General features: G+C 42.3%; 1 protein-coding gene across 1 annotated transcript in view; it reads left to right on the forward strand.

Moving 5' to 3' along the window:
* Positions 1–23545, forward strand: part of CMIP (c-Maf inducing protein) — a 170047-nt gene extending 146502 nt beyond the window's left edge. The window contains exons 11-21 of the mRNA XM_014521698.2: positions 4750–4815; positions 5862–5888; positions 6323–6371; positions 9048–9155; positions 12117–12233; positions 14034–14174; positions 15168–15215; positions 15922–16068; positions 17562–17667; positions 18661–18731; positions 21679–23545. Of these exons, the coding sequence (XP_014377184.1) occupies positions 4750–4815; positions 5862–5888; positions 6323–6371; positions 9048–9155; positions 12117–12233; positions 14034–14174; positions 15168–15215; positions 15922–16068; positions 17562–17667; positions 18661–18731; positions 21679–21732 (934 nt within the window). The 3' untranslated portion in view covers positions 21733–23545. The remainder of the gene's footprint in view (positions 1–4749; positions 4816–5861; positions 5889–6322; positions 6372–9047; positions 9156–12116; positions 12234–14033; positions 14175–15167; positions 15216–15921; positions 16069–17561; positions 17668–18660; positions 18732–21678) is intronic.
* The last annotated feature ends 233 nt before the right edge of the window (positions 23546–23778 follow it).

A 23778-nucleotide genomic window follows, 5' to 3' on the forward strand; every position in this document is an offset into this window, starting at 1 on the left:
CAGGCAGATAACAGTGATAGCCCTAGGGCAAATGCAGTTTAGGCAGGGATTATTTAATTATTATGGTTGGCTAGCATTCTGGACAGGCGTGTTAGGCGTTTTTTGGAGAAGTATAGCTGCTTGCAGTGTCAGGCGATTGCTCTCTCAGCCTCCAGTGGCTAGCACTGACCACTAGCCTACTGATGGCTTTTGTGAACTCAGCAGGGCAGGAGCAAATGGGGATCATCATGCTGATAGCACTGATTTCTTGCAAGATTTAAAATGTTGAGTGGAAATCCTGAATAATGTGCATTCCTGTGTCCCCTGTGCACTGTCCCTCCAGCAGCTCTTTGCCTGGCTGCCTGCAGTGATAGTTAACATCCCACAAGGACACTGGTGCTTTTTCTTTCCCTGCTTTAAACCACCCCTGCCTTGTTCAGTAAGGTTTGAGTTTGGCAGGCACCAACAAAAGAAAATCGTGTGAACCCAGGCAAGAGTGCAAGCAGCTGAGGTGATCTGTAGAGAGCATGAGAAGAGGGAAGGGACACATTGCAGAGTTCTAATAAGCTGTAGTCAAGACTTAGCTCATACAAGCATTGCCCGTAAGAGGCTAGAGAATGAGATCAGATACGAGTGTGTGCCTCAGTTTAACAGTCAGACTTCTTGTGTGGCCCATTTCTAAGTGTTTCACTTAAGAGAGTCTTCTTGTCTTCAGAGAGAATCTGGTCTATTTTTGCTGCTCCGTCATAGGCTCCCATTTACCCAGTGGCATGTGCTGGCTACAGTGGATAATATCCCAGCTTTTAAAACTGAGTCAAAGATTTTGTGCAGCATCTCAGTCCATTTCTGCAATGTCTCACTCTCCCTTAAGTCATTTGTAAGCGGCTTCCCCCTCTCCCACAATTCTCTTTGAAGACTGGACACAAAAAAATGGATCAATGCAGTTGGAGTAATCTCCACTCTCCCCATTTCCCAAGAAAGGATTTTCATTGTTAAACAAGTTGAGATGTCAGAGAGATTCAAAGCATTGAGACTCAAAGTGGGGGTGAGTCTTTAACCTTATGTTGGAAAAGACCTTTTTAGTGCTTAACTCGCATGCATTGTGAAGGAGCTATGCGTTTCTTAAAGCCAGCCTTTTGACCTTGGGTTCAGTCATGATTAAATGTTTGCTATTCTTACGTGTAGTACCTGCCTCATCGAAACGATGTGCCTTTCGTGTAAGATCACTGGTCCAGTGACAAGTTATTTTCAAAATGTAGCTGCTGACTGAATATGAACTGCAGACAGTGAATGAATATTGGCTGCAGCCATGATCAGCTTGAGATTTGTCTGCCATTATGCAGAAGTTTGGTGATTGCAGCAAAGGACTCCTGAGATGAATTTCTGTGTCTGCTGCTGGCTGTATGGTGGGTGTCACTGGACCTCTGGCCCCGGTTCACCCTACTGTTGATGAGGGAGAATAAATATCTCTGTTGTAAGACTTTAATTAACTTAGGGCCTGGAAAGCCTCGAATGAAATGTGCTGGGTTTTTTTTTCTTGGCTTTATACTTCCTAGCATAACAGCAAAGTCCCTTCCCTAAGGGCTGCCATATTTTATGGCATTGATGGAGATGATGGAAGACTGGATCTACTCTCAGAAGAATTTCTTTGCTAGGCCTTGTTCTTCTGAAGCACAAAATGGAGCGGGCAAACAAACAGCAGTGCTTTATGTCTGTTGACTGGTAGTGCTGAGAGCGCTAAGCCAAAGCATTGCGTCTTTGGAAGAAACCTTGTGAATCAGAAATTGCAAAGCACAGTACCAGCAGTAGGCTTGGTTCTGGTCTCTCACTGGTTTTTAACGGTAGCTCCCCATACCTCAGTGGAGTTGTTGCCTTTTTTCACCAGTGTGACCGAGAGCAAAATTAGTCCTCATGTCTTTTAGAATTACCGACATAGGCATGGGGCTTTCTGTCTTGGAGCCCTGGAGCTTGACACATGATATGCTCTGTGCCTCAAATGCTAAAGATAACAAGAGGATAATAAACAAGTTGGATTTATTAGAGGACATAGCCAGGATTCTCAACCGGTTGTTTGGGGTCCTGGACACAGCCTGGGGCTAGGGTTCTCCACTTGGACCAAGCCATATCACTTGCTCAACTGATCTTCTTTCCTGAGTTGCTACCTTGCACCCAATTCCTTTGACTGTTGTTTGACAGATGCACCCTGAGAAAAGAAATCTGTAAATCAGAAATAGTTTCCTTGAACTCTGTATTAACCACAGAATTTGAGACATTTTGCCTGCTGGGAGAGGGATTTCAGGACCTACCTGGAAAGTAGATGCGCCAGGGTTTCCACTGGCAAGAAGTAGGCAGCAATCTCTGAAGCATAGAAACCAAAAGCATATGTCTTTAGTTGTCTTCTTCCCTTCCCCTCCCCCTGACCTTTGTCATAGGAAGGCCTTGTGTCTACTGTAAAAATCAAACCTTGGGTTTCTATGTGATATTTTGGTGGCTGCTGCCATATACTATGTGGCTAGCTCAAGTCACAGTCTCTTGTAGCAGTTGTGTATGCATATTAAAACTCCCCAGGGGTTTATGATGCATGTTAACACAAAGGACTGGAAATTATTGCCGAACATAATACTAGATTTTTCAATGCATCATGCCCTTGGCTATAATTTTTCTTTCTCTCTCTTATTGGCTTAAGGTGGAATTTCTTTAGCTTCTCATATGTTTGTCAGTAATACTTCCATATTCACGGCTCTGCCACTCTTGTTGCCTTACTGGATTGCTCTTTGCTGTGTGTTAAGTACATCTCTTAACAGCTGTGGAAATCTCTGGTTTACATGTGACAAGTTGACCTGGCCCTACTCAAAGCTGATACTCTTCAGTCTTCTTTTCTTTCTGGGCCAAATCCTTGTCTGCTCTTCGGTATAACTGCATGATGTGTTCCTGTGTGTATTTTATCTAACTGTATTCCAGTGCTATCGGTAGATGCTGTGTATCTGAGTATGTTACACTTTGTTCCTCCCTAAAGAGACATCATCGTTTTATGCCAAGTTTGAAATGCTGATCTCCTAGCTTTTAGAACCTGAATCCAGGAGATAAGTGCTAAGAAGCTCTTTCTTGCAATCTTTTTCAGATCAAAAAAAGTCTCATGTTGGGAGCTCGCTTTGAGCTCAGCCTATGTCTAGTTTTGTCTTGGAACAGTTTCTGTAGTTCTTACTAATAATCAGAGGCCTAGTACACAGGTTAAGGAAATGGGGCTCTTTATATCAGTCATCTTTAAATCAGGACTCTGGGTTTCTATTTCCAATTCTGTTACTGACTTATAAAGTTGCCTCAGCTCTATGTTCTTTATTTTATTCATCTATAAGATGATAGTAGCAACTCTTTGCACAGGTGTTTTGAGACCTGCCTACTTAATATTAATGAGTTAGTAATTATCAGATCATTTGAAATGGGAAATGCAGAGTATTTCTCTTACAAGATAAGGCATACCACCTTCCACCCACTGACCAGCCCACTTGCAGGTAGATCTAGGGCAGTGGTTTTCAAACTTTTTTCATTTGTGGACCCCTAAAAAACTTTGAATGGAGGTACTGACCCCCTTGAATTGTAAGTGTGGATATTCACATACTTTTTACAGATCATAGTCTTCTCTTGTGGACCCCTTAGACATAGTCTGTGGACCCCCAGGAGTTTACAGATCACAGGTTGAAAACCACTGATCTAAAGAATATTCCATATTCATACCTCACCAAAGAGGTTGCCTTCCTCTTATCCCATCTCCACAAACATCCTTCTCTGAATAGCACCTCGGTGAATGTCACCTATGTCTATAGATCCTGGAGCTGAATATAAAATGCGTCGAGTAGGATATGTGATGGAGACATTTTACAAAGAGAAGGCAGTTCCACCAGTGAATTCTTTCCCTTTTCTTGCAGGACCAGCTCAAACTGAATGCTTTTCATTTGCCCCCTTCCTTTTACCTGTCACCCTCACCTGCCCTTTCCCCACCCCTACAAAGAACACTTTCTTTTCTCTTTTCTTCCCTTGCAGTCTAAATAATCTCTCAGTCCTTGTCCTCTTTAAATTGCACCATCCCCATGTGCTTACTACTTCAGTTTCTTTTTCTTTAGGCATACTTTGGAGCAAAGATTATGCCCTTTTATACCACTGGTTGCATGCCACTGTTGTTCAATGGAGAGGCAGCTTTTTGGAAAGAGAAGGAACAAACAGTGTCTAATGAGCTGTGAACTGTGTGCAGCAAGTATTTGGAAATGGCACTGGGTAACATTTGCAAAAATCTTGAATTAACACTACATAACTGTTCTATGAAATAGGTTGCAAAACGGCAGTCAGTGTGTGTGGACCAAAGAGGAAGAAGTCTGTAATTTGGCCTCCTGTCACCTACCTCCCCAAAAGGGAAAAAAGATCTGATTTAAGTTCAGAATGGAGCTGTAAATAACAGGGGCATAGTAATTGCAGCTTAGAGTTAGATGAAAATATTAGTAATTAAATGCTAACAGGTATCGTAAATGATGAAAGTCTTTACGTCGCTACTCAGGAGGTCTGTATTGGAGCTGAGACATGAATGCCAGAGTTAGTGCGTCACACTGAAGAATGCATGGAAAACAGAGGGGCAGTGTCCCCCTAAGTCAATAGAAAGCCTCAATAAAACAAGGAGGTGGTTAACCTCTGACAGTAAAAGTCTTTTGATCCATTGAGCCAACAGCCAACAAATTCTGTTAAACACACACCGTGCTATTAACAGTATTCATCTTTCAGGTCAGATTATGACGACTGGAGACCAGCGCTGGCCAGTTTGCTTCAACCTATCCCATTCCCCAAAGAGTAAGTTCACAATAAATGAATGGTTATAGAGTTCCTCTCATTGTTTTAAGGTGACATGTCTTACGTCAGTTAGACTGTGTGATAGGGGAGACCTTGACTTTTTTTTTTTTTTTTTTTTTACAAGTCCAACTGCATGTAGCTCCAGGCCACAAAAGGTGGAGGGGTACAAAAAATCTTTCTTTCTTCTGACTTCCCCATTTTTTCAAGGCAGTCCTGAAGGGGAAAGGCCAAGTGGATAAAGAATACAAATGGGGGGATGGGAAAAGCAAGTGACTTGCTGGACCGAGGCATTTTAGAGACCTGGTGAAGTCTTCAGCTGTTCCTATTATAGTGTTTGGATTAAGTGAAGATGCTGCCCTGCCACCTCAGAAGCAATCAGGCTCCCTCAGGAACCTATTAATGAGCATCAGTGTTTATAAAATGCAAATCTCCCAGGGCAAACATTACAGTCTTTAATTGTACAAATTGCTGGCTTATCATGCCCCCCCAGTGACCTGGTGCCTTGCAGCGGAGAGGTTTAACTCCTCGGTGCCATGCTACCTGGGCTACAGCAAGGCAGTGGCATCATTTACCTGAGTCAAACTTCCCAAGGATCCCATGGGGGAAAGTAAATCAGTACCATGATGCAACAGACTTTATCGAATGACCATTAATTGCTTTGCTGATGTACAATGCTAATTAGCTGTGCAGTGCAATTAAAGAATGCACCTGGTTCATTGACGTATCTAAAATCCTGTTTACAAATGTAATTTCCATGGCTAAGTCTTAAAGTCCTTTACTCACTTTCCACTGACATAGACCGCCCATGGAGGTTAATGAGAATTGTGCCTGACTTCGGCCTCATTAAAAACAACTATGATGCCTTGTGTACATACCCATTATTACCAGCTGGATGAATGGAAGGGTTTTTAATTGTGGTCTGTCCAGACATACTATCCTGTTCATGTCATTTAGGCAGTAGTTGCTTGGTGTGTTTATGGAAATAATTTGGAAAGAAACACAAAAAAAAAAAAAAAATTCTTATAGCTTTCTGTTTTTAATTTTAGGGCTCTTGCACATGAGAAATTCACAAAGTAAGTGTATGTTTACTTAAACTACCTTTTGGAAACAAGTCTGTGCTAGCAAAGACCTGTCATTCAGTATCATATCTCCAACACCTTTGTCCATGGGGGTCTGAGAACATGCTTTTTAGCGATAAAGTTGTGTGGTTTACTTTGTAATTTACTGCAGCAACAAGAGTCCAAGGACTAAAGACATTTGATACCAACAGAATTTACAAAACTGTTTGTCACTGTAGATCACTGAAATCTTTCCTAGCCTATTTTAAATAGGTACCGTCCTTGGCAATTGCTTTTAGACCTCATGCTTCCTTCCTGTAAATGCTGTTCAGCTTGTTTCTCTATAAACTGCATAAAGATATAAATCATTTAAAGTGTAATGCAAGGGAAATGTGACACCTGCATGAATTCTCTGGCCAATCCAACTGTTTTCTTTTGTCTCTTTTAAGGGAGCTGAAATATGTGATTCAGAGATTTGCAGAAGACCCAAGGCAAGAGGTAAGCCTTTCCAGTATAAGTAGAGTCACAATCCAAGGGACTGTGAGTGTACTTGTCAAAACATTCTTGCGTTAAATAGCACATCCCCAAACACTGTGTAGTTCTTAGTCTACTGCCCTTGAGTCACCTCGCGAGCTAAAATGCATTCAAAACATAGGCTGCCTTATTATGAATAGCTTCTTGCCTCGTGTATAAACATGCACTCCGCCCTGTTTGTCTGAGATTTGGTGATGTCTCTGCTTTGAAGTAAACTGCAACCAGCAAGAATTATTTTCCTATTTTCTGTCAAATCCCCATAGACTTTTTCCTCCTCTCTTGAAAAGAGTAAAGCAGCAAGCTCTGGATCCTGTCATTTCCCAAATGACAAGTTTTGCCTTAGCAGCATTTCAGTTTCAGTATGCACAAATGACCATGGGTCTCCTGAATTAAGAGGAAAAAGGGGGAGGATGTTACTGGAATTAGTGCATAGCTATTGCTTCAGGACAGCTAACTACTTCACAGCCACATGTGTAACTTTTTAACATAATCAGCTACAACTGAGTGGGACTGGGCCTCTCATCTCCATTAACTTTCTATATCAGCACAAAGTGAAACAAGATACCCCAGAACTGCGGGCTGGGAGTGGGCTGAACCTGCATTATAGTCATTACCCAGGATTTCTGACAAGCTCTGCTTTAGATTTTGTGGGCCAAACTTTGGTGTAAGCCCCTAATCTCCAATAGAATTATGCTGCAAATGAATTTGGCCCTGGATGGTTACATGCCTAATTGAAAGCTAATTGGCACCACCTCCCCCCAATCAAAAAGCTAAAATAAAAAAACTGTTCATTGAAAAACAGAAGTTATAATTGTAACTGTGTGCCCTCCTGTCTGCTCCACAACAATCATAGAATCAGAAAAAAATTAGGGTTGGAAAGGACCTCACAAGGTCGCATCTAGTCCAACCCCCTGCTCAAACCAGGACCAGCTCCAACTACATAATTCCAGCCAGGGCTTTGTCAAGCCAGGCCTTAAAAACCTCCAAGGATAGAGACTCCACCACCTCTCTGGGTAACTTGTTCCAGTGTTTCACCACCCGCCCAGTGAGAGAGTTTTTCCTAATATTCAACCTAAACTTCCGTTGCTGCAACTTGAGTCCATTGCTCCTTGTTTTGTCATCTGCCACCACTGGGAATAGTCCAGCTCCATCCTCTTTTAGAACCACCCTGCAGGGAGTTAAAGGTTGCAATCAAATCCCCTCTCAGTCTTCTCTTCTTCAAACTAAATAAACCCGGTTTCCTCAGCCTCTCCTTAGAAGTCACATGCTCCAGCCCCCAAACCATTGTTGTTGCCCTCCTCTAGACTCTCTCCAACTTGTCCACATCCTTTCTAGAGTGGGGGGCCCAAAACTGAACACACTACTCCTGATGTGGCTTCACTAGTGCAGAACAGAGATAAATAATTACTTCCTTTGGCCTGCTGGCAACATTCCTACTAATGCAGCCCAGGATGCTGTTAGCCTTCTTTGCAGCAAGGGCACATTGGTGACTTGTATCCAGCTGATTGTTCACTGGAGCTCCCAGGTCCTTTTCTGCAGAGCTGCTGCCCAGCCAGTCAGCCCACAGCCTGTACTGGTGCATGGGATTGTTCTGTCCTAAGAGCAGGACTTTGCACTTGTCCTTGTTGAACCTCATGAGATTTTATTTGGCCCAATCCACCAATTTGTCTAGGTCTCTCTGAAGCCTAGCCCTACCCTCCAGCATATCTACTACACCCCCCAGCTTGGTGTCATCCATGTTCTTGCTGAGGGTGCACTCTATGGCATCTTCCAGATCATTAATGAAGATATTGAACAAAATCAGCCCCAGGACCAACCCCTGGGGCACTCCATTTGATACCGGCTGCCAGCTACACTTTGAGCCATTGATTACTACCCATTGAGCCTGACAATCCGGCCAGTTTTCTATCCACCTTACAGTCCATTCATCCAATCCAGTACTTCCTCAGCTTTCTTGCAAGAATGCTGTGGGAGACGCTATCAAATGATGGTATCAAAACAATATAGACCTACAAAACCTACAATGAAAATTGCAATTCTGGGTTGGAGTTTGGATTACAAAGTTCACAGCAGCTTGTTTGCATTTTTTTGCGTTCCCAATTTCTACCTTCTCCGTTTCTGCGGAAGTCTTTTTATTGGCTTCCTTCCCTCCCTGCATCTGGCGAAGTTGCATGGCAGCAGGAAGAATACCAGCGTTACATGATTAGAACAAGCAACCCACAATCCAGTCACTTCTGCTTTTTGAATCGCACTAGAAACTCAGACACACACCATGCTGGGATCCTGGGGGAGAAGCTCGGAATGTTACATCTTCTTTGTTTTCAAGCAAAAGGAACTGTTCTCAGTGAGGCTCCATTTGGGTAAAGAAAATGCAGAGGGCTATGTAGTTAGTGTTAGAACCCTCCCACCCCTTGTTTATGCTGGGAGGGCCAATTCTGTTGAATGATGCAAAATTAATTAATTTTCCTACAGCCCTGTCAATAATAATATTAACCCTTCAACTCCCCCTCCCCCCAAAAGGTGAAAAGCAATCCACCTGCTTTGCTGCATTGCTACTTAGGGGATGTTGTGTGCTATGCAGGGTATGCTGACAGTACCGGAGGGAACCCTAATGTTCCAAGTGTCTGCTTTGTTGGGCAGGTCCACTCGTGTTTGCTGAGCGTGCGGGCTGGCAAAGATGGCTGGTTCCAGCTCTACAGTCCTGGGGGCGTGGCCTGCGACGATGACGGAGAACTGTTTGCCAGTATGGTACGTGTCTGCAATAATGTGAGTTTAGCAAGTTCTTTGCAGTAAATAGCCAATATATAGCTAGTGAATGGTAGCTTTGTTCCTGGTTGTTAAAATGTTGACACTGCAAACCATGACTCAGAATTTGCCAGTAAATTAAAATGATGATACAACCAACTGAAATCCATTGTTCTCCCTCTTAGTGGCAATTTGGCTTATATGCAGACTATGTGGTAACCAAAGACCCATCCAGTAGCATTTAAAGATCATCAATTAAGAACCTTAAACACAATCTAAAGAAAACCCACGAATGGTTTAAGATAACACATAGAACTACATGTTTCAGCCATGCTGCCTTACATAATGCCTGAGTACCCTCATGCTTTTGCACAAGCAAACTGTGTTTGCATGCCCAGTGGCTACTTATAAAATGCCAGTCTACTTCTGTGTGCAAAGTGACTAACCACACATGCTTGGTTTTGAAAATTTGGCCCCTTTCCTGGTACTGCATAGTAATTATCTAGCGAGTGTTTTACTGTATATTATCCCAGCGATCTGACTATTGAGAAAACAGTCAGCTGAGGGAGCCTGCTCTTGACACCCAGTGCTGGTGTTTTCAGCCTCAGGATTATAATTTAGCACAGGATTTCAAACCAAACTGAAACATTTAAAACAATACATAAAATACACAGAAACTTGGCATTTCTTGCAGGTTTCCCTGCTTTCATGTTTCCTTTCAATTGAGATTTGTGATGAGAACCTTGCTTTTCTGCCCTTTCTTGTAACTAAGAGGGGAAGGATGGCCTTGGAGTTAGGGTAGTGGATGCAAGAGACCAGAGTTCGGTTCCAAGTTCAGGCACATACATCCCGGATGACCTTGACCAAATTCTCTGAATTGCACTATGCCTCAGTTCCCCAAGGTGAAGTAAAAGTAACATCAAGTGTCTTCTGACATTTGTTAATGCTACAGTGAATTGTCTTGCAACAGAATCTAGATTCCCAAACCTTTTAAAAAATGTTACCCCTGGGCCATATAAAATATCTGTATGCCTCTAACTATACAGTTACTGAAAATTGAGCTGGTCAGATATTTGAGGAATAGAATTGTGGTCAAATACAGGTCAGTTTCTTCTCTTTATGAACAGTTCTGGCCAATCTCAGCCCCCTTAATTTATTTAAAAAAACCCAAAAACTTAAACGAATTCACTCCTCTTGAGAAAGCAGTGTGATTTCATGGTGTTTACAAGCACAAGGAGTTGGTTTTCACAAGACAGCCCAATGCTGCTAATTATACCTTAATATGCAGTAATCTGTACTCTTTGCAAGGATGTTGATAAATACTTAAAGAACTACTAACGACTAACTGCAAAGCTTGAAAAACATCCTGTTTAGAGATGGTTTGTATGCTAACCTCTGTGTCAGTACTAGCTTCATTCTTTAGAAAAAATGACAAGGACATTTGTATGGAAGTGAGATCTTTTTGGCTTGGATGTCTCCTTTTAAAAAGGCAATATGAGCAGATGGACACTTAGGAAACAGAGATATTGTGTTCAAGGAAAGTCCTTGCTGATAATATAATGAAGGAAGAAAAATAATACAGTAGCATATGATCAACTCCATACCCAGAATCATCTTCTACAGTAGGACTGTTTTCCATGAAGCTTCAGCAGCTTTTTAACTCAAGCAGGTATCTTGCACTTAATGAAACTCAGGGTGCAGTTCATAACATGGCTTTCCTCTAAAACATCTGAAGCCACAAAATGCTGCACCATGTGTAGAGTCTGTCTTTTTTTTTTCCTCCCCAACTACTCCATAGTGTTCTTTGAACTTTCACACACATACGCACAGACCCGAGTGTGCCTCTGCTCTTACCAAACTCACGCTGTAAAGGGTATGTAAATGATGTAGCCGCTGTGCAACAGCATTGCTGCTGGCTCCAGGGCTCCAAGTACATGCTCTGCCCAGTGTCTGCATAGCTCATCAGAAATTGAGAACTCCTTCACGTGGCTCTTTCAGGAGTGGGCTGTTGGGTTATTTCTAGTGAAATAGCCATGAGCATTGTATGTGCAATAGCCATGAGCTAAAAATCATGGATTCTCCCACAGTCAATTCCAAAAGATTTGTAATTAGAGGGAAAGCATTGCCATTCTCTGTTAGGAGAGGCTAGATTATGATTGAATTGTCCAGGTGGCTCTGCACTCCAACCATTTGTACGCTTATGGTGGGCTATTCCATGATGTTCCCAAGAGGTTTGAGATTGGCCATAGAATATGGAAATTGGGATGATTAAAAATGAACGAGGGACCAGTGACATCTTTTCTTCCGGGGGAAAACCTGAGGAGGAGAAAGCAAAATGTGTCACCTGAACAGTCAGGTATAGGGAAACTCCCCAGGCTGTAGTACAGCTCAGTACTTTGTGGAAACCTGTCTTTCTCAAGGCACTGCTGTCTCCCTGTCACAATTGGCCATTTCTGTAGGTTCACCCCTTGTTGGCTGGGTCAGGTGGCGCTGCTGCTTGTCACCTGTTAGGTCAGGTGTTCAAATCCTGGCAGATCAGTAGCAGTAACCAAAAGTCGTTATTTTCTATACAGCCATCCAGTAGCCTGATCATAGCACAACCCAGCATAACCTGAACTACCTAAAGAGAAGCTCAGTTAGGAATGAGCACAAAAACCTGCATTCGAGCTGCTCTTCTGAACTTTTTGATGATTCTTCTAGAGCAGGGCTCAGTCTAGTGGCAGCATTGTTGAAGGAAGATTTGACTGATGTCATGGGGAAAACGGAAGGCTCCTCCTGTATTATCCCTTCGGCTTTGTCATCCATGTATTGACAAAGGACCACTGTCCACAATAAAGCTGTCTAAGTATTACAAGCTCTGCAGGTTGTGATTGCATTTTCCTGGGGCTTGTGGCAAAGTTGCCCATGCTGGTTTGACTGTTTGGCAGCACCATTCAACAGTCTTCATCTCTCCTCCTCATACAGGTTCACATTTTAATGGGGTCCTGTTATAAAACAAAAAAGTTCCTGCTTTCGCTGGCTGAAAACAAACTTGGTCCCTGCATGCTGCTGGCTCTGAGGGGCAACCAGACCATGGTAGAGGTAATGCCTGGTGTAACAATCCAGATATGTTTTGGGAGGGACGTATGTTGTCTGAATTCTTTACTGCCCTTCCGTAACCAAGAGCTAATGGAATTACAGAAGCATTTAGCCAAGTTGAGCTATTGCATAGTCAAGCGAAACAATAGTGGGGGAAGTTATGTTTTTCTTGATTATGTGGTTACCATGGAATATTGTTGTTCTGCATGAGATACGTGAATGGTGGGGAGTTGTTTTCTTAACTGTAGACATTCAGTGGGTTTGAACTAAGGAATGGCCAGGATTGCATTGGCTGTGGGGAAAGGGCAGGGAAGGGAGGCAACACCATCAGGTTGTCCATTGTTTGTCTTAAGTGATCCTTTACCTTTAGTGTCACGCTTGAATTACTCCTGGTTAGCCTAGGCACAGTCTGGAAAGATGTCCCTCTGTGTTTTTCTTGTCAGGGAGGCTTTATCTTATCTGAGGAATTGCTGAGACCCATCACTGTGATACAGTTTTTCTAAGCTGCCTTCTCCCTCCTCCTGCTCTCATGAAATAAATAGAGAAGGGCAGGAGGATTGATGAGTTTTAATAGTCTCTCAAACTCCTCTCATGACACTGCAGATTAGGTGACTGCTTACTCAGAGAAATAGAAATAACCAGGCTGAACTGTCCATCATTAGCTCTTTGTTCTATATATCCTCCTCCGCTGCCCTGTAAAACAGATCTGACGCTCATTATAGGAGGGGGGAGGAAGACTGTAACAGCCACAGTAACCAGGAGGAATTTTGGTCTTGCAGCTGATGGGGCAGGATTAACACAATGGTAGGGCTGGGGTTTCAAAGGGAGATGCCAGGCATCATGAGAAATGAATGGACTGTGTCACTCTCAGACTCTAGCTATCTGATACCCCTCCTGCATGTCAAAACAAATCATGCTGCTGTCTAGTTCAGTAGTGTGAGAGAGGCTGAAATACAGGCTGCAGGACAGAACACAACTTTTTAAGGACATTTGGATGTCCTTCATGACTTAGATATATACAGATCTAGCCCAAATCTCCATCCATCGTTAGGAAATGGAAAGTATGGCTCACATGTTCTTAAAGAACATTTGAAACTGCATTGGTGCAAACAGCATCCTGGTAAAACCATTCATGTTCAGATCTACATTTATGTGTCCCAGTGTACACAGCCAGTGCATGGATTGTTTTTCTTGCACTGTTAGTGCTGTGGGTGCCTGTTGGAGAAGGCTCCTTTGGAAATGGTACCATGTGGTTTGGTTTAAGAGGAAATACAGGGTGAATTGGCAGGTAGCAGGGATTTTATTTGTTTTATTATCTTATTTCATTTACTTTCAATCACATTAACTCCCTATATTTTATTCCCTTCCAGTGATAAGGGGGTATACTGTGCCACATGAGTCTTGATGAAGATACTTCACAACTTTTCAAGCTTGAATTTAATAGTTTAAAATAGATTATTTTTAACACCAAAAAAAATCAGTAAAAAGGTGGAGGGAGAACTAATTAAATAATTATAAAGCAGTGCTAGTGAGGAAATGAATGGCTGAAGGGAACAGCCACTGAGGAACAGGCTAGATGGGCACGATTTCAGGGATTGAAAGTCATTCTTTAGCTAAAGTTAATGCATTTTAGGGTCAGAATAGATCATTAGATTATCTAGTCTGATTTGCCTAACACTGACTGTCAGATTCCATTGATGGCTGTTGTAGCTAGTTTGGGGCATTCACTACCATCAAAGTATTCAGAAGAAATTAAACACAAAGCTCCAATCTGAATGTTCTTCTCTTTCATTGTGCTGCTAGATTCTTTGTTTGATGCTGGAATACAACATCATTGACAACAATGACACACAACTCCAGATCATCTCTACCCTGGAAAGTACGGACGTGGGAAAGAGAATGTATGAACAGCTGTGTGACAGGCAGAGGGAGTTAAAAGAACTGGTATGTTGCCCTGCACGCAATATTGTCATAGCACATAGCGGTCTGGACTCTCCAGAAATGGAGGTACAAAGGAAAGGCAACCAGGGTGTGAAATTCCGGATGAACAACAGGATGGGAACTGTAATCGGAGGATTTTACTGTACATGTGTCTGTTGTGTGATATTTATTCATGTGTTTGATCACATATAATACTCCTGAATGATATTCAAAACCTGTTAAGGATCAGTGTAAAGATCAATGGTAGGATTTAACTATATTCAGCTTGTCACTTCCTGTTACCCTTTTACATAAGGGTGACTTGTGGGTGCCCAGACAGCCTGGCATTCCTCAGTGCTTTGGCATCCACATCATTTTCTTTCAAGATGCAGCTTTTGGGCACCATTCAAGCCTCAGATAGAGCTGGGGCTACATTAAATAGTCTGGTGAGTTTGTGAGATTGTGGGTTTAAATAAAGCTGGCTAATGAGTTCCACATTTCAAACTTCCTGAAGAAGGGTGAGATTGACAAATTCAAGGGGGATCTGTTTCACAGCCTACCTCCCATTGCACATGTGTATATATACCCCTCTCTCTTCCCCACCCCTCATGTCCTGGAACAGAACAAGCCTGGATTAACTGTGACTTATATAAAATAAAATAAGGGCTCTATCCCTGTTCATACTCCTAACACAACTCCCCAGGAGTATTTCAGTTAGGGTGAGACTGACCGCATGGTGCCTTATTAAACCCAGATTGAATGTCATTCTGCATTACACCAGTGAACACCAACTGGTTGAGTAAAGGACTGCCCTCAGCAGCAGCAAGCCTGTCTTTGTCCCATTGCTTAGGAAACTCAGGAAAAGTTTAAATAATGCAAAAAAAAACTGGGCAAGCTGGTGGGAGGATTGGTAGGAAGCTTAGGAAGTTGGGTAGGGTTTGCTCTGGCCCTGCACTGGATGAGGTCTCATCTGTGGAACAACAGCCCGGATAACCAAATCATGTTTTGTTGTTACAGCAAAGAAAAGGTGGCCCCACGCGGTTAACACTGCCATCCAAATCCACAGTAAGTTCACCTGAATAGTAAATGCAAAGGTGTGTCAGTCCAGTACACAAGGAGGAACTGACACGACAGCTTTAGCAGTTTCAAAAGGGGGAGTGGTCGGGTGTTTCACCGACTTGTTGACAGAACCAGGGGCTCCACAGGGAGGGCAGACTTCCACTCTTAGCTCTGCAGGGTGGTTTGCAAAGCCAATGTGAGCATCAAGTTGCCAGGTTTATACTAGTGCCCATATCTGGAATTTATGGCAGAATCCAATTTGAGAGAATTTTACAGAAAACTGAAGCAAACATCTAGTCTAGTTCTGGATCTTACATATTAGTTTGAAACTGGCTATCATAGTTAGTCAGCTACACTGTCGGTGGACAGGCTGCATCCACCGGAGCGTCATTTGAATCTCAAAGCTGAAATGGGAGGCGGGCAGTAAATGGGTAATCTGGGTTCACTCTGACAACGAATCCCGCATTGTTCATAATCGTATGCATGGTCAGAAGATTCTGCGTCTTCTAGCCCCATGTTTCCAGGATGCATGAGGCAATCCCACCACAAGCATTTAGCTGTTTGCCAAGCAAACAGAAACCTTTCTGTGCCACGCTTTCTTACTGTAAACAAGTGGCTTAGTTGTGCAACTCTTGCTGGTTAACAGGACTGGTGATGCTATGCAGATGCTTGCAGGCTTACCTGCCTTAAGCAACATGCTATTTGCTTTCAGGATGCAGACCTCGCCCGCCTACTGAGCTCGGGATCCTTCGGAAATCTGGAAAACCTCAGCCTGGCCTTTACCAATGTAACGAGTGCCTGCGCTGAGCACCTCATCAAACTGCCTTCTCTCAAGCAGCTGAACCTGTGGTCAACTCAGGTATGTGCTTTGCAGACAGAGGCACAGAGAAGGAACCAACACTGACTAATTCCGAAATTGCACGTTACGTCAGCTGGAGCACATATGAAGAGGCCTGCGTAGAGTGCATTTGCCTTCAACCTAGTTTTACACACTGTTTTATAGTTTTACTTGATCGGGGGGCCATTTTCTTTATAGAAGGCACTTTTTCATCCTGCAGGCTAAGTGCTGCATTGGAAAGCTCTGCAAATATTTTCTTGGATGCTGAAATGGATTTGCTGTTATGTCACACCTCTTTAGCGATTGTGACTTGTAGACAGTTGAGTGGTTCAGTTTGATTTTGCTGAAACCACATTTTGAAGTGGATTGTTGCTCTGTCCTGGATGTACTTCTGCTTTCATCCAGTTAAGTTCTTTGAATCATTTATTTTCCTTATCTGACCAATCACAATTTCAGCAATCCAGGCTGCATATAATATTCAAGGCAACTGTAGTGAATCACCAGCAAATTCTGATAAATCCAGTATTAAAAAAAATAAGAAGAAAGAAAACCCAAATATGAGGACTCTATAGTCTGCTTTTGGTTATTTTGTAAGCTAAAAGAGGAAAAAAATATTGAAAAACTATTCAGAAATTAATCAGAAGAGCTCTTAAGCCCTATTTTTGCCCCTACGTTTGCTTGAGTAGACTTATTTTTCCTAACATTATTACCACCTGTCATAGTGGGATTGTTTCCCAGCGTGGCCCCAAGAATCCTTGTCTTCAGTTTCTTAGAATTATTTTGCTATTTTGTTCCAAGTAGTTTTGCACCCCACAGATTTTGTGTGCAGGGGGAAATGGCACATTCAACATTATAGAAAAAGTTTCACCCAGATTTGCAAATGTTTTGATTTGTGGTTTCTGGAGCTGTTTCTTGCTCAAAATGAGAAGTTGAGTTTTTAGAAGAAAATGCTCCCTTTTTTTTTTTTTTTTTTGTTAAAATTATTCCGTTTTTATTGAGAACAGCTATTGCATCATTTAGCTTTTGATTTTGAAGCAGTTATGGTTCCTCTTAGTTTATAGACGTTAAATGGATCAATAAGACAATTAGCGGGTCATTGTTCTTTTCACCAAAGCAGCTAATCGGTGCAAGCTGTGTTGATTTTTTTTCTATGATGGGGTTGAGAGCTGGGCTGAGACTGTTTACCCATTTTACACGGGCTATGTGGGAATGCTCCCAGGTAAGGGCTAAATTCCAAGGAGACAAGCCAGTGGGAGGAAAGATGGTGAGTTGTGGCTCTGGCTAAAAAATTGGTTGTGACCTTGGACCAGCCACTTACTCTCTGTTTGCCATCTCTGAAACATGGAGAATAGCATTTCATCCATCGTTCTGTCATGTGAGAGGATGATTAATCTGGGGTGTGGTATTGAAGTTTTGGGTACAGCCCTTGCTCCAAACATTCCCTCATCCCAGCAGAATTACTTGCTGAAAGATGTTGTGCGTGTTTTCTAACTGAGCTTGCTTGTGCCCCACAGTTTGGAGATGCAGGTTTGCGGCTTCTCTCTGAACACCTCACCATGCTGCAAGTGCTCAACCTGTGCGAGACTCCCGTCACAGATGCCGGGCTGCTGGCACTTAGTTGTAAGTGTTCAAAATAGACTAGAGGGGGAACGCATACGGGCTCAAACAGAAGGACTGCAGTGCTGCCACAGAAACTTTGCAGCAGTGGCTAGAGAGAGTCCAGGGTCTCCTCCACACTAAAATGTCCTCCAAGGGGCAAAATATGTCCAGATTTAGTGGTGAAAGTCAGTTCCAGGTGCAGAAAACCAGACCTGGATGTGAACCACCTGAACTCTTGGAACAGGCATTCAGTTGGTCATCCCAGCCTGGGTCCTCCTCCTCTTGTAGTAATATCGATGTAATTCATTCCCGTCTTGTGGTCTGATCCAACTGTCTCAGAGCTGTGTGGCTTCTTTTATGTTCCTTACTGTGCATATGTGGGGACATCTTGGGGCACAAGTTGGCATGTAGAAAAAAACCACTACAAGTCAATTGGGGAGATTAGCCAATTGCAGGGGAGGTTAGTATTGCCTGTATTATACTGTTCCTACATTTTGGCAGGTGAGACCCCTGATCTTTTTATTTATAAATATTAGAGGTAAAAAGAAGAACAAAGGTTAATAGAACCAGGAGGAGGAACCTCCCAGCCAGATAGGAGAGCCCAGAGTGCAGGTAGACAGGAAAAAGAAGAGATCACCGCTGTGTCTAGATCAGCACACCTTTTCTGCATAGTGTGAGCGCCAGCACAGTGAGGACTGACATCATTCAGAATGCCCTACAGGCAATCCATGGTCTTAGGCATGGAAGGCATTCAATTCAGGAATGTTTGAATTCCTAGAAGTCAATGGAAGTTATGCCCAGGCTTAAAGTTGAGGGCTCTTCTGGAATAGGGACGTTTCCTTGAGGTGGGGTCAAAATGCTGATTCCTTCATCTGCTGTTATGTACTTTACTTCATGCAGCCTGATACTGAGACCTGTTCCCATATCAAAACTTTTTGGATGTACATGATTCGATACATGAACTTGAAATGTTACAGGTCTGCACCATACCCATAAATATGTTTTCTTTTTCAGCTATGAAAAGCCTGTGTAGTCTAAATATGAACAGCACCAAGCTTTCAGCAGACACTTATGAAGATCTCAAGGTATTTCAGTTCATAAGTTGTGTTTTAAGAGCTGAGAAGTGTCCAATGAATACTGCCAGTGTCATGTGGTGATGCATCATGCAAAGAAAATAGGATGTCCTGTAGCCAGCCTTAGACCACAGAAGTGTCATACAGTCTTCTGCTTAGATGGGTGATAGGAGAGTTGTAGTGGTGTAGCTGGGATGGTCCAGGGAACATGCAAGAATTGTCTGGTGATATCGTTTACTAGGCCAACAGTGGTTGGGAGAGAAGTTAGACAAGCTTTTGGGCACAAAATATTTTTGCTCAGATCTGGGAAAGAAACAGATTCAGCCCCAGCTGAATAGGTAAAACCGTGACTGTTTTTTAACTGCATTTTGTAAATGAAAATAGTCGCTTAAAGCAGGGGAAGAATATGGTAGCGTTTTTGGTCCCCATCCTTGGCCAATTAGCACGGCAGTCTTGCTTGAAGAAGGTAATGTTCTGTAGTTCCACAGCAGTGGAGAAATAGTAGATTTGGGAGTCCAAGGCAAAGTTCAGATATCTGTTTGTCTGGTTGAATGAAGCATCTACAAGCAGAGTCTGACAGACTATGGTTTACATCACGTACGGCATATTGTGTAGCCATATTGTGTTTTTTTTGTCTGGACAGGGAGAGGATGGGGTTCATTCTGGTGAAACTTGACCACAGAAATTGCACATAGGTTCTGTGTTTACTGACTCTGTATTAGGTTCCACATCCAATCTGCTGATTAAATGAGCAAAAGTTGACTTTTCCTACTGCCAGCAGCTCTCATGCCAACCTCAGTAACGATTTATTGGATGGTTGTCACAACAGAATCTGATTGACTATTCCAAAGCTGTGCATGCAGTGTTAGCAGGATTCAAATCAACACATGTTTGTTTAATCGGGACATGAAGGGGCTATGACTTAGAATACATATTGGAGTTGTTGATCGAGGTGCCTTCTTGAGTAGGAGTCTGCTTTACATAGAGACACCTGTGCAGCCCCTGCGGTGGTTATGAGCCGTGTCTGTTGCTCAGCATTGTTATGGTGACTTTGCAGCCAATGTGGAATGAAATGTGCCTATCATCTAGGGACCATCTGAAATGTAAAAACCGCCGATGACTGTGTGGACTTTTTCTTTACTTGGGTCCTAAGTGAGTCATATGCCCAGAGTCTCGCTTTGCAAACCCAAATACTCAAAGTGAAATTCTGCATTTCACTGACTTTGATACGTTTGGAGATTGACTCAGGCTGCTCAAAGAGGTCACAGACCTGCGCTGAATTTCAAACTCAAGACAAGTCCTGAAACTTTACATTTAGCTGGCATTTGAGATTCATTGCAAACACATGTCCTTGATCGCTCCCTGGAGCGAGAGCTCTGCCAGGCTGGTAGCATGTTTCAGGAACTTCATTTGTAAGCACATGCATATGAATAGGTCATTTGCATTGGCATTAACACAGTTGCACTTGCATGAGGTACTTTCCTAAGCAAATGATTAGTTGTGTATCCTTTACACACAGAATTATGATTATTTAAACTCAGGGCTGTCTTCCTGAAATCAAGTGTGTTTAAACAAAAAAAAAAATTATAGAAGGTATTATCTGGTCCTGCACTTGCCCTGGGCCTCTTCCCCCCCACAACGTTTTCTGTGGTTTTGAACTCACATTTTCCTTATTTGGTTCTCCTCTGCTCTGTTGCTGCATCAAAAGACCACACAAGCAGCCCACGAAAGTGACTGTACAGGGCAAACAGCGACACTTTCTATGTACAGAGTGTCACCAATTACAGCAGATTGAACAAGCCAAAAACGCAGTGCTTTTCTCAAAGGGAAATGATTCTGCAGCATATAGCTTGTCCTTGATTGTGTGTTTGTCAAGAAAAACTGTCCAGACCTCCGAGCATGTTTCTGACAGAGACCTTTTCTACCATTCTCCTGGTTTCAATGAGTATTAAACATACAAGCCAGTATAGCAGGGATGACATTTCCTCTCCACTCTGGCCTCAACCCCACCAAACAAACATGCTTGAACATACACACGGACAGGTTCAACCAGAAGATAAATTATCACTCACTGGAGTCGTTATTTCCCCACTGAAAAATTATTTGCTGGCAGTGTCTCCCTCGCATCAAAATACACATGTGCATAAATCTAGCTTTGAGGTAAATATTCTTCCCATGAACTTCAACAGCTTGGTAGTGCCCTAATCTAATTAAATGTGTTTGGTTTTGGACAGTTGTACCATTATAGAAAGAGGGCTTGGAAACACAGTTGATAAGTAATAGTAGAACCTAAATATGATCTAATTTACATTTGAATAAGTCAGAGGTATTGAGTTCTATGCCATTCCCTTTTACAAGTAATTCAGAAGATCAGGATGAAGCCAAAAGTTATTAATATTTTCTGGGATCTTTATAATACATCGAGTGGAGAAGAATTAGGCTTTGACACAGTGCAGGGGGCTGAGGAAAGAGAGGGCCAGGGAAGCTGGGTGTTGTTATGTGACTGCAGCGTTCTGAGTTGCTATTCAAAGGGTTTTACAGAAACCACTTTTTGCTGCTTGGCACTGCAGGAAATAAAGAGCAGGGACCTAATCCTGACTTTGCACCAGTGTAAACTCACTGACTGAATAGTCATTTCTGGTTTATCCTGGAGAGTCTTAAGACCAGAACCAGGTCCCATGTGCCTCTGAACTTGACTGGCTCATTTCTTCTGGAGAAAGTCCCTGGTGCGTCAAGCTCTTACACAGAAAGTACTTAACTCTGTATTGAGCAAGGCTCCTCCTGCCTGCATTAGAGGCCCATCTATGTGTTTGCAGTATCAGTTAACATGCCTTTTTGGGGTGACTATTTTGGTTCATCCCATATGCCCGTCCTCGCAGTGCCGGCTTGATGCAAAACTTCTTTCAAGTCCTGCAGCCTTATCATTCATTCTAATTAATCTTTTCCCTCTTCCACACAGGCTAAATTACCCAACCTGAAAGAAGTAGATGTTCGCTACACTGAAGCATGGTGAACTCTCTCTGTCTCTCTCTGTCTCTCTCTTTTAGCATCTGGCAAGAAGAAAAAGATTTTTAAAACAAAACCAAACCCCAGAAAACACCTTTTGGCTGTAGAGCAGTGAGTTCTGGGACTTCGATTCTAGGAGTTGTGGTTGTGAGATAGAGGAGTCGCTTTGTGTGGGGGAGGGGGAACTGAGCGCGCCCAGACCCTGCCTGATTCTTTCAGCTTCATAATTTCAAAATCAACGTAACTTAAATTGAAAAAACAAAAAAGACTTTGTAGCAGCAAGAGGAAAAACACCCTTTGTGGATTTACTTTGCTATTGTGTTTTACAACATGTGGAGAAAAAACAAAGAACACAGCCATTTCTTGATATTAATTGGGTTTCTTTGCCTGGGGGTTGTCCATTAGGAGCTCCATCTCCATCATTTTGGCTCCAGGAAAGCCAACCGCAAAGTACCAAGAGAAGAAAAAACAAAACCCCACATGAGTTGCACCTCTCCCGGTGTCCTTGCAGTTGTTATGCAAAGTAATTTTGTTGTACATAAGATTTACATAATGCACCTATTTAAGAAAATGGTTCACAAATTACAGGTCTGGGACCTGTCTTTTATTTATGAATTGTTAATTCTTTTACCCTTTTTTGCGTATAGTACTGTATAAACTAGTTTGCTGTCTTGTTGTTGTTGTTATTATTTTTTAAAAGGAAAGCCCTCCTTGATGAATTGCCTTTTAGTAATGCATACTGTATTATAACCTCTCTCTGTCGGAGCATTCACCCTGTTGCATTTCTGATTTCAAAATGCCTCAGACATCATCTAGTCAGACGGAAAAAAAATACATGTATAAAAGAGGGCATAGGGAGCTGGGGTGGGAGAGGCAAAGAGATGCCTACAAAGCATAAATCTCCTTCTGGAAAGACAGAAATCTTTCTCTAGTTCTTTTTAGATCCTGTCAGGTGTAGGGGTTTGGGAGGTAGGGAACCCGGATTGTTTGTTTTACCAATGGGATATTTACAAAACTTTGTAGATTTCACGAGTCGCCTCAGTTGTTTTCTGTTTACGTCCAATATTTCAAGCTCAAGTTCTCCTGCCCCCCGGTCCACAAGCCTATTCTTTTCCCCTCTCCCGCCCTCTTCCCTTCCCTTTTTCATCATGCACGCATTGTTTTGCATGTTCCCCTTGGGAGACTGAGAAAATAACATTGTCCCTGATTTGATAGTTCTGCCATATCTGTAAATGTGACCACTACTTATTTCCAAACCCTTCTTCACAATTGCTTAGAAAATGATTTTTTTTTAATTGTGGTTTGTTTTATAAATATACTGTTGGATTTGTTTTTCATAATGAGCCTTTGTACAGAGCGGCATCTTTTTTTGGTTAATTTTCTCTCTTGGCTTATCACCATTCTTTTATTCTTCAGCACCTCAAGATTAACATACAGCCAATATAATTTTTTTTATATATGAATATATATATATTTAATCTTATTCAGTGGAAGCCAAGCTTTTTTGTTTTGTTTTTGTTTGAGGTTTTTGTTTTTTACTTTGTTGCTAGTAGATAGCCCCTGCCCAAAATTAAAAAAAAACAAAACAAAATGAAACAATTGGTTTAAGTCTTAACTCTCATAGTGTGCCAGATTTTTTTCCCCTCAAGTCCCAAACTGTATGAAAATACAGTGCAAGAAGAAAAAAGAAGAAAAATTATGCCAACTTTTTTCCTTAGCACTATTGCTTTTACCGATGGTTTACTACTCCTGTTCTGTAACTGTGTACAAAGAGATGTGAAATAATTTCAGGCAAAAATAAACTGTAAGTGAATATCTTTTAGCTGCGTGCTTTGTGCTTTCTTTGAATAAAGCTCTTGTATGAGCTGACGGCGTGGGAATATTTTGGGAGATGCTCGGTACTTACTAGTGAAAAGGGCTGGGACTTGAGAAGTCTATTTAATACCCAGCTCCCTCTTGGTAAAATAATTTCTGGTTTGGCCATTTAAATGGTATGCTCATTGAGTCTGGGGCTGGCTTTTACCAAGGGCCCCTTGCACAGTGGAGCCGTGAT

This window comes from Alligator sinensis, unplaced genomic scaffold (assembly GCF_000455745.1).
Source record: "Alligator sinensis unplaced genomic scaffold, ASM45574v1 scaffold119_2, whole genome shotgun sequence".
NCBI lineage: Eukaryota > Metazoa > Chordata > Crocodylia > Alligatoridae > Alligator > Alligator sinensis.